Source organism: Bos taurus, chromosome 11 (genome assembly GCF_002263795.3).
Source record: "Bos taurus isolate L1 Dominette 01449 registration number 42190680 breed Hereford chromosome 11, ARS-UCD2.0, whole genome shotgun sequence".
In the NCBI taxonomy this organism is placed as follows: domain Eukaryota; kingdom Metazoa; phylum Chordata; class Mammalia; order Artiodactyla; family Bovidae; genus Bos; species Bos taurus.
Genome location: NC_037338.1, coordinates 15271357 through 15283388, shown reverse-complemented (window position 1 = coordinate 15283388; position 12032 = coordinate 15271357). Strand labels below are relative to the sequence as shown.

The 12032-nt window shown below is 36.2% G+C and overlaps 1 protein-coding gene across 3 annotated transcripts in view; it reads right to left on the bottom strand.

Moving 5' to 3' along the window:
* Positions 1-12032, bottom strand: part of TTC27 (tetratricopeptide repeat domain 27) — a 185015-nt gene that overhangs the window by 78993 nt on the left and 93990 nt on the right. For all 3 annotated transcript variants that reach the window (XM_010809874.4, XM_005212535.5, NM_001075862.1), the window contains 2 exon segments: positions 7262-7357; positions 4413-4535 (listed from right to left, as the gene is read on the bottom strand). In XM_010809874.4, the coding sequence (XP_010808176.2) occupies positions 4413-4535; positions 7262-7357 (219 nt within the window).

Sequence of the window (12032 nt, the reverse complement as noted above, 5' to 3'; positions counted from 1 at the left end):
TCACATCATCGTGATTATCTTGATCCTGAAGATCTTTTTTGTACAGTTCTTCTGTGTATTCTTGCCATCTCTTCTTAATGTCTTCTGCTTCTGTTAGGTCCATACCATTTCTGTCCTTTATTGAGCCCATCTTTGTATGAAATGTTCCCTTGGTATCTCTAATTTTCTTGACGAGATCTCTAGTCTTTCTCATCTGTTGTTTTCCTCTATTTCTTTGCATTGATCGTTGAGGAAGGCTTTCTTATCTCTTCTTGCTATTCTCTGGAACTCTGCATTCAAATGGGTATATTTTTCCTTTTCTCCTTTGCTTTTCACTTCTCTTCTTTTCACAGCTATTTGTAAGGCCTCCCCAGACAGCCATTTTGCTTTTTTGCGTTTCTTTCCCATGGGGATGATCTTGATCCTTGTCTCCTGTACAATGTCATGAACCTCATTCCATAGTTCCCCAGGCACTCTATCTATCAGATCTAGGCCCTTAAATCTATTTCTCACTTCCACTGTATAATCATAAGGGATTTGATTTAGGTCATACCTGAATGGTCTAGTGGTTTTCCATACTTTCTTCAATTTAAGTCTTAATTTGGCAATAAGGAGTTCATGATCTGAGCCACAGTCAGCTCCTGGTCTTGTTTTTGCTGACTGTATAGAGCTTCTCCATCTTTAGCTGCAAAGAACATAATCAATATGATTTCGGTGTTGACCATCTGGTGATCCATGTATAGAGTCTTCTCTTGTGTTGTTGGAAGAGGGTGTTTGCTATGACCAGTGCATTTTCTTGGCAAAACTCTATTAGTCTTTGCCCTGCTTCATTCCGTATTCCAAGGCCAAATTTGCCTGTTACTCCAGGTGTTTCTTGACTTCCTACTTTTGCATTCCAGTCCCCTATAATGAAAAGGACATCTTTTTTGGGATCTGCCTTTTAGGAAGCTTGCTCTGACTGCAGTGTGAAAAAAGAACACGTGGGAACTCTCTTAAATCACATAAAGAGACTACCTTAGAAGAAAAAGAAAAAAAACAAAACCCAAACTAAATGTTAAAAAAAATCTCAGCTGTTTTAGAAATAAAAGATTTGTTTGGCAAGTTAAAGGGGAAAAATTTTTAAGTCTAATGGCCACAATCATCTGCTAATATAGCATAATAAAAGATAAGGCTGTGCAGCTCAGGTAAGCCTTCTTTCCTAAGAAACAAGAGAAAATACTAGAGGTTCCAATCTAAATCTCTCCACCTCTTTCCACGCTGCCTTCTCCAGGCAACTTAATACCTGCTCAGTCTTTCTCTTTTCATTTTGCTCAACAAAATGACTCAATTTGCTCAACAAAATAAGAATTCTATTATAGAAAAGTTTGGAGAAACTGCATTAAGTGTGCCAGATAGCTTTAAAAAATTAAATGCTAACAGATGAGAACCAGTTCTGACCTCAAGGTCAAGCAAAATTAATCTTCGCTATTTTGCCAATGGTCATTAAATAACAAGAATTTCTGTAGGTAGTTTCTAAATTAGAGAGTCTGAGATCTTACTAGTGGGGTGCAAACATGAGCATCATAGCACAATAATTAGACTTAGATACTTTTCTGAATTTGTCTTTTAAAAATGAATTATGCCATTAAGCACTAAAGGCAAAGATTAAAATTTCACAAACTTCCAGTTAATTCTAAATGTGATGACAACTACTGGTATGCAATCAAATATTAAAAGAATCTCAGCTGTTTTAGAAATAAAACATTTGGTTCCAGCTTGAAGCAAAACTTTTTAGGGTCTATGATTAAACTGATTTGCAAATACAGCATGAAAATAGGTAAGAGGTCTTTTATATGGCAAATAACTAAAATCAATCTTTAAAATCAAGATTTTGAAGGATGTTTGGCTGTAACTCACAAAAGACTTGAGAGAAAGTTAATAACTGTACATTCCTAAAAATTAAAATACACACATTTTATAGAGTGATTTAAAACACAGAAATTTATCATTACTCTAAGACATTTCTTACAAGGTTTACATGCATATTTAAAAAATAATAATACTGCTACTAATTTGAGGGACTTAGTCAAATACATTCTCTGAAAGGAATGGACTAATATTTTTTATTCTCTAGTAAGAGTATCTCTACTTTCCATACTCACTAAAAATAACTAAATAAATTTAATATAGCAAAGTGTGCTTTGGGTATTTGGGATTCACCAACTTGCTTAATTACTTCAAAAATTTCCATATTTTTATATATAGTTATTACTTATTTGTTCACTGACCAATGGGAAGAATGATGCAATGGTAACTACATCAATGGTATCCTGGGAGCCAAGAAATAATTCACCTCCTTGTTAAACAAATATCCGAATACTACTTGTACACCAAAGGGCACTAAATAAACACTTAAGTCTGTGAAGAAACATGATACTGTATCTCATCAAATTTGAGATGCCATCAATTTTAAGACTAACTCTTAACTAATAAAGAAAAAATGTTTTCAATTACATTATGACATAATGCCTTGGATGAATCACATCAGCTTCTCATTGCTTGATATTTTTTAAATCTACTCAGAAAAATTGGGCAATTTTTCCTGCCTCCAGTACACTGCTTGATATTATAAACAGCAATTTTTTTTTTCTTTTACGAATCTTGGTATGAAACACGGCTTCATCTACATTGCGGTGTCTTCCCTTCTTGGCTCCCATAAAGCCTTTAGTTATTGTTTTTAAAAAGTAAGTGGAATTGTGATTATTTTACCAACGGCACATGTTTACTTCACTAATGTTAAATTCACATTTCTCCACTCTGTTTTGGTCCTTTACCATTTCTGTTTCATTGCCAAATCATAATGAAATCTTTTTAAATATATTTTAAATGGCAATTAAATCCAATGTATGTAGAGCTGACACTGTACATAACTCAATTGAAATGATGATACTAAATATAGCTACAACTAAAACTTGTACAAGCACAAGCAGTTTGAACCTGGCCAAATGGCCACCTGACAGCCACTGACAGATGCCATCAAATGGCAGATACAACCCAAATTCAAAGATATTAAAATGCGGGGAAAAAAATATGAGTCTCAGAATCAGTAATAGCAGTAAATACTCACAGAGCAAATACTCACAGCAAACACTCACGAGGAAAGAGCACCATTCTATGTACTTTTCATATGTTATGCACGAAAATCTGTCGGGTACGTAGATTATGTGCCTCCAGATGAGGAAGCTGAGGCTTGGGGTTGGGGCGCTAAGAAGCTTGCCCCAATATCACAAAGTTAACATGTGCCGAGGCTAGCTTTTGAATCCACAATCTGGGCTATGCTTTTAACCACTATGTCATGTGGTCACTTAAGTTATTAATCAATAACTAGCTCTGTGACTTAACCTGAGTCATTAGAGACTCCTTTCCTTATCTGGAAAAGGAAGGAACTGGAATGGATGATTATGGAGTCCCTTCCCAGAAAATACTATAATTCTATAATCTTTTATAATAAAATGTTATCCTCATGGTAGCCTCTCCTTAACCCTATAAAATTCAAAGACTTTCACCACCATTACTGACTAGTGAAAATAACCTAACTTTTACTATTATTCTAAAATTCACACACTTAGGAAAGGTATTAAGAAACAGACATACATGTACCACTATTTCTCTTTTTCAGGATGATGGCAAAGGCTGACTATAGATACAAATGATCCAATTTCTGGGTTTTACTCTGCCTGTGTACCATACTTGTGATACAAATTTACCACTTAAAATTTTAGTCCAAAATTAACAAATGATTTCAATGTGTCCATTTTAACAGATATACAGGGTGCACAGTCCTTTAAAAATTCTGTTCATTTATGAGGGAAAAAACAACAGATTAATAACAGATGCAAATATTACAACATTTTCTCTCTTGACCCAATTTAAAGGATGGAATTAAATGTGCATTACACACTTGTCAACTCTTTTGCCCCAAGGTGGGGGGTGGCCGAGGGGGCTGTCCTAACCTGTGGATCTTCTACAGGTCGAGCTGCCCTCCCTCCTAGGTAACCTTGCTTCTGACCCACAGCCTCTGATCATCAGGCAACCTAGTGATGCTTAAAATATTTCCTAATAGTTCACTTTGAAGTTGTCTACAGAAGGAGAGTTAATAAAGGAAAGAGACGAAAATGTGCAATGTCTTTAAAGCTTTCATTATTTATTCATAAACATCAAACACTGTATTAGTTTTGGGCCTTGCTTTTTTCCTTTATAGTACACATGCAGACATAAAATAATCTGCCCCAATGGAAGTCAGAGAAAACATTAAAAAGATTTCTGATGAAAAAAGTGAAAAAAGGAATATAAGCGAACTGTTGGCAAAAGTAGGTTTAAAAAACAAAACAGGTAGGATGATGGCTCAAAGATGAAAGGGTCTGGCCAGAGCATAAAATTTCACTATTACATACCTTCCCATGCTGCCCAGCTCTTTCATAGCAAATGACAACATCTTCCCACATTTCTAGCTTCTCAAATATCTGAAGGGCTGAATTGGTACATCCCAACTCAAAGAGTAAACCTGCAAGTTGGCGCTAGAAAAATCAAATAAAAATAATGAACAATCCTTCGCACATTCACACACAGATTTCTGTTCCATTTGTAGGTATATCTAATCTGCCATTTTAAGCATCTGCTTATTGCAAAAAATGCCTAATATCTATAATTCAACCTCTGCTGAAAAAACATATATGTTTCCTACACGTTGAAAAACATACAGGAACTGTTCAAAATACACAATATATCAATTTTCCCCATGAATTCAGAACTTAAAAGGCAAAATCTGCACTTCTTTATTATCTAGAAAGTCTGTACATGACAATCTCTGTTGTAAAGCTGAGATCAAATAAGTCAATTTTTAAAACTCTGTTAAAGTGCCCCTTATTAGAAAGGCAAATATAAATGTTGCTGAGGATGTGAAGAACACAGAACTCTTGTGCACTACTGGCAGGACTGTCAATTTGTCAATTTGCAGCCAATATAGAAAACAATATGAAGCTTCCTCAAGAAACTGAAAACAGAGCTACCATATGATCTAGCAATTCCACTTCTGGATATATAACTGAGGAAAATGAAAACACTAATTTATTTTAATAAGTACACTCTAAAAAATTTAGCTACCTAGTTTCCCAGTACTTGGCAGATAAAATGGGACAAATTGTGATAAAGTGAGTGAAGGTTAAGTATATTCAAGAATAAAAACAGTGTATTTTATAAGTGGTCCATCCTGCAGGAATAGAAAAACAATATTAAAAAGGTTTAAAAAACTGGGAAAACTCAAGAGTGAGGTATGGTTGTAAAATTCAATACATATTTAAGAGCTAAGAAGCTAACAGACATGGAACATGCAGAACTAACAAACTCAGAAAGTAAAATGAAACTATAAAATTTCATTTTATAATGAAAATTACATTTTATATATATTATTAAAATGTTATATATTATATAAAATATATATTATAAAATAAATCTATATCTATTATATATATTATAAAAATATACTATAAACATAAAAATAAATAAAAGTAATGGCTCAATTCTTCTGTATCCCATGAAATATAGGAGAATTTGGCTATTTTAGAATATGTGATTGGACATTTTCAAAAACTGAACATCACATGTGGGAGCTGGAATAAATCTTAATGCTCATATAGTAAGGAGTTCAATCTTTCTAATAGTGACAAAGTTATGGCATCTAAGCTGATATGGCTAACTAGGAGTAAAGATGAATATGTTTTATAATAAACTGTGCTGTTATTTCCTGATCTTTAAAAATAATACATAAAGATATGCTTACTCCCAAGAAATAAAACTGATTTAATTTCTTAATGAAAGAGGATGTTTATCTAATTGCTCAAAGATCCCAAAATCCACAGCTTCCTAAGCAGATAAAATAAACACTGAGCCTATCTGAACAGTATTTAATTTTCCTAATGTTTCTGTTCAGAAAGTAACAGCTACACCCTCAACAGACATGTTTTGTCATAATAATAGTTCAGAGTTTGATTTGTTTATACACCACAAACCACCTAGTACAAAGACAAAGCACTTGACAAACTTCACAAAAACATGCCAAACGTTCCAACTGCTAACACCTTTCTGATGAAGAATCTATCCTCTTGAGACGATATGAAAACATTTTTTGTGCCTGTTTTATCGATATGTCTTCAATAGATGAAGTGAATCCCAATGTATAATAGACCCCCTCGTTTACCCTGAGCTTACGAATATACTAATAATCTACTCTAAGAAATCTTATGAAGATTCTGAGTCACTGAATTGTGGGTTGGCATTTATAATTCTAAGTCACTACCTATGTGCATAATTCACAAGAGATGACAGGAAGCTGGTTAAAATGAGAATGGTTACTAAATCATCAATAAATTTCTGGCTGGCATTATTTGACTCCACTTAGCTTCTCTGTGCCACAGCCTTCACACTTGTAATTCGGGATTATTTCACAAAATTGTTGCAAAAAAATAAGATACTGTGTGTGAAAGGCAGAAAAAGATGCGTGCTTCACAATAAATGTGCAGTAAAAGCTGGCTGTTATTCTCTGGAATAATTACAACCCAATGAAGATAAAGGAAAGGAGGCAAACTAGACTAAAAGTTGGGAAACCAGAGATGCTCATGAACTGCTGTGTGATCAGCACTGGAAAAATGTAGTTACTGGTAACTGCCCTGGGCCGCCATTTTTTTTCGAGGATTAAGAAACCAGAATTATAAATTAAGAGATCAGACCAGGTGTCTAAGTTGTCTTTGGTGAATAAAATTTTACAAAATAGAGGAATGACACCTGTAACACAGGGGAACCCACAGGGCAAGAGCTAAACTAGGTGTTCTCATGTCGTTAGAAAGAGCAAAGTAGTTCAAGGCATTTCACATTATCAACTGTCAAATAAATGCTTTATTTTACCTTTTGTAAACAATTTGCTTAAAAGGTTCATTCTTTAGCAGAAAATCCTTACAGGGCTTTTAAACATAAATAGTTATTTTGAAAATGAAGACTTTTGTGGCTCTATTATTTAATTTCAAGAATTCTATTTAACCTAGTTTACATTCTTTTCAATGTTTTACAAGTCCAGTATCACTTCATTCAAATAGCAGTTTGAAGTAATTCCCAGCAATTCCCAGCTAGATACTTTTTCTTTTCCTTGAAATATATGAAAACTCCAACACAAATTTAGTCATTTTTTTCTAATGCATTTATCTTTCAAAAGAGAAGTGTTTTCCATATCCAATGACAACAACGAAAATACCTGAACGGCCCAATGAGGTGGCACTTGACAGCAATAGAAAATCTTCAGACGTTCCAATACAGACGCAGTCTTATCTTCAAATTGGTCTGCAAGAGCCTTAAGAGCACGTATCATAATCAGAATCTATATGAGTAATAGCTTTATAATATGAACAAGATTTTTGTTGCAAAAACAAATAGACATATAAACAATAAAGAATACAAGTACTTTGATACTGTGTTGGGATGTGTGAATATTCTTGAATTTTCATAAATGTTAAAAAAAATCTTAAAATTAACCAACATTTATGTAATTTGAACATTAAAAAATAACAAGAAAAATTTTTAAAAATGAGGTTTCCTATAGTAGTTCTTTCAAAGAACTAGCCTTATTAATCCATCTTTTTATTTTTTCTATTTTCTAAGAAGAATTGTTTGTAGCATATCTATTTCACAACCATAATGTGACAATGGCCCTTTCTAATGTAAATCAGAGATAAATTACATGAAGAATTTCATTTAGGACTATTTTCTCAGGAATAAAATGAAATCAAAGGGTGTCTATTTGATCACAGAGGGCTAAGTCTCTTACTCTTCAGCAACAGAACCAACCATAAGGGAGGACACTCATTCATTCAAGACCAGTGAACAACTTCAACCTGCATGCGCTGAGGAAACCCTCTGCTGGGCTCAAATGTACTTTGTACTAGATAACTGAACCTACAGAACCTACAGAGGGCAGACCAACAAGACAAAGATGGCTGACTCTAAGAAGGGGACCAAGGCCAAGTGCAAAGCTAAAGGCTGCCACTAAGTGGTGGTCACAAGATGAGCATCATGAGACCTCACATATTCAGCATCAAAATGAAGACAGACACTCTGGAGTCCTAGAAAACACACGGACAGCAGTCTCATTACCATGATCATCTTTACCTGACTCTTCATTTGTCATCTAGTACATATACGTGTTTTTTCTGTTTTACACTGAGCACTTTCAACTGTGCATTATTATGACCTTTTCTGCATAATGCAGCACTCAAATTTTCTCTTTTTGGCAACTGACTAGGTTTCACAGGCCTGTCTTACAAAGATTATATGGCAACAATACAGCAATTTTAATACACATATTATGATTATGTAGGAACATTCAAACAACTAGGGTCATGGCATCTGGTCCCTTCACTTCATGGCAAATAGATGGGAAAACAATGGAAAACAGTGAGATACTTTATTTTCTAGGGCTCCAAAATCACTTTGGACCGAAACTGCAGCCATGAAATTAAAAGACGCTTGTTCCTTGGAAGAAAAGCTATAACAAACCTAGATAGTGTATCAAAAAGCAGAGACATCACTTTGCCAATAAAGGTCCGTCTAGTCAAAGCTTTTGTTTTTCCAGTAGTCATGTACGGATGTTAGAGTTGGACCATAAGAAGGCTGAGCACCAAAGAACTGATGCTTTTGAACTGTGTTGTTGGAGAAGACTCTTGAGAGTCTCTTGGACTGCAAGGAGATCAAACCAATAAATCCTCAAGGAAATCAGTCCTGAATATTCATTGGAGGGGCTGATGCTAAAGTTGAAACTACAATACTTTGGCCACCTGATGTGAAGAGTTGACTCACTGGTAAAGACCCTGATGCTGGGAAAGATAGAGGGCATGAAGAAAGGGACGACAGGGAATAAGATGGTTGATGGTTGGATGGCATCATCAACTCAATGGACCTAAGTGTGAGTAAACTCTGGGAGATAGTGAAGGACAGAGGAGCCTGGTGTGCAGCAGTCTACAGGGCCGCAGAAGAGTTGGACATGACTGAGCAACTGAACAGGGAGAGCATCCATGTATTTGAGAATGGTGAAGCACTGTGTTGGCAACTTACTTTCCAAAACTTCAGGATACAAAAGACAGTTGGTCCTCTACCTAGAACTTTTCTGTAAGCTTGAAATTTTTTTAAGTTTTAATGAAATTAGCTTTTAAAATTGAAAAAAAAAAAGTAAGAGGTAGTAAATCCAAACTTCCTCATAAAAGGACAAGAATCTAACAAATCCCACTATCAGTAAAAGGAGACCAGTTTCTGAGCAGGGGAACTGCTCCTCAGTTGGGGAAAACAGAAGTTCTTTATATTATATGAGGTGGAAGATATATCTGTTAGCCTAAGAAGATCCTGCCGAATGAGAAAACACTCATTGCATCACTTCTTCGACAATCCAAGATGCTATTCAATCAAATCAGTCAGAACAAATTGAGTCATAACCAGACTCCTAAAACCATCTTGGTCAAAATATTTTTAAAGTTTTCTGGCCTTACTTCAGAGAAACTTAATAACAAAAAGGTTGCATACTTCTGCCCAAAGCTATTTAGTTGGAGGAAAGGGAGAAGAAAAACTTCTGGCTGAGTACATATGGTTACAATACATAAATAAAAGGCTTACTGAATTACTTCATTAAGGGGGCAAATCTTTCTTTTTATCAAATTCTTTTTCTTCCTTTGGAAAGAAAAAATAAATAATGCTTATTTAATAAGCACAGAGGACAAGATGGTTGGATGGCATCACTGATCCAATGGACAAGAGTTTTGAGCAAGCTCCGGGAGATGGGGAAGGACAAAGAAGCCTGGTGTACTGCAGGCCATGGGGTCACAAAGAGTCAGACACAACCAAGTGACTGAACAACAACAACAATTAAATAATTAAATGCCAAAAGCAATATCCCAACACTTACTTTTATGAAGTCTTAGTTCATAAAACTAAGTTTAAAAATAGTTTAGTTTAAAAAAGTTTAAAGTTTAGTTTAAAAAAATCTAAAACATTAGATTTTCAAATGAAACTCATGCGTTTGTGGCAATCTAGCTAAAACATATTGAGCAGTGCTCAGTAAATATTTCCCAATTTATTAATAAACAGATTTACTGGCAATCCACTCCAGTATTCTTGCCTGGGAAATCCCATGAACTGAGAAGACTGGCAGACTACAAACCACGGGGTCACGAAAGAGTCAGACACAACTGTAGTGACTTAGCATGCACGTTACGTATTTCAGATACTCTCAGACACTTTTAATTGACCTCACAGTGTTCCTGATACTCTCAGATACTCTCCAAAATAGCAGAGACCACTGTAGACAGTAGAGGACCAACATTTATTTGAATTTGATATCACAAATAAGCTCCTGAACAAGTACAGCTACATTTTGTAAGAATTCAAATAGACGATGTGTATGATAAAGATTAAAAACAGAAGTCTAACCTATTTTCAATTCTGCATAGAATATACTTCTTCCTACCTTAAATATGACCACCACCAACAAAGCCAAGAACATTAAGTTGTCCAGTTCCTCTACTGAATTCAAAGTACTCTCTTATTTACTAACTCACTACAAATACAGGGACTTAGTCACAGTTCATCTCTAGGTTTTTCAGAGCAGGATTATTTATAGTGACTCATTCTGAAATAATTCAATTATAGTCAAGTGGACTGGAGTCCTTTACAGGAAAAAGTGTAGATAAGTGAGGTGGCCTGAATTCTGTTCTAGGTCTACCCACAACAAGTCAAATCATTTAAGCACAAAAGCACTCATCTACCACATGATTTTCCAAACGATCTTTTGCACTTCAGACACTCTAGGCATATGCCTTTTTCAAGAGTATTTTGGGCCTTCCTTGGTGGCTCGGTGGTGAAGAATTCACCTGCCAATTCAGGAGACACAGGTTCCATCCTTCACCCAGGATGATCCCACATGCCACGGAGCAACAAAGCCCAAGTGTCACAACTACTGAGCCTGTGCTCCAGAGCGCGGGAACCACAGCTACTGAGCCCACACGCCGCAATTACTGAAGCCCGTGTGCTCTAGAGCCTGTGCTCCACAAGAGAAGCCACTGCAGTAACAGGCCCACGCACCACGACTAGACAGCAGCCCCAGTCTGATGCAACCAGAAAAAAGTTTGCACAGCAACAAAGACCCAGCACAGTCAAAAATTTAAAACATTTTAAGAAAGAGTATTTTGTAGGATTTCCAGCATTTGAAAAGGTTGTCAGTCTCAGGTACCATTAGCCCAACACAAGTATCAGGTTTATTCCCCAGGGACAAACCATACCCAAGTAGTCCGAAAGACAAAGGCAAGATGCCAAGTCCTAGGAGACTGGGACTGCTGAATGGGAAGCCTGAGTTTCTACTGTTAATGTGTGTGAATCAGATCACATCAGATCAGTCACTCAGTCCTGTCCGACTCTTTGCAACCCCGTGAATTGCAACACGCCAGGCCTCCCTGTCCATCACCAGCTCCTGGAGTTCACTCAGACTCACGTCCATCGAGTCAGTGATGCCATCCAGCCATCTCATCCTCTGTCGTCCCCTTCTCCTCCTGCCCCCAGTACCTCCCAGCATCACAGTCTTTTCCAATGAGTCAACTCTTTGCGTGAGGTGGCCAAAGTACTGGAGTTTCAGCTTTAGCATCATTCCTTGCAAAGAAATCTCAGGGCTGATCTCCTTCAGAATGGACTGGGTGGATCTCCTTCCAGTCCAAGGGACTCTCAAGAGTCTTCTCCAATACCACAGTTCAAAAGCATCAATTCTTCGGCGCTCAGCCTTCTTCACAGTCCAACTCTCACATCCATAGATGACCACTGTAAAAACCATAGCCTTGACTACACGAACCTTTGTTGGCAAAGTAATGTCTCTGCTTTTGAATATGCTATCTAGGTTGGTCATAACTTTCCTTCCAAGGAGTAAGCGTGTTTTAATTTCATGGCTGCAGTCACCATCTGCAGTGATTTTGGAGCCCAGAAAAATAAAGTCTGAC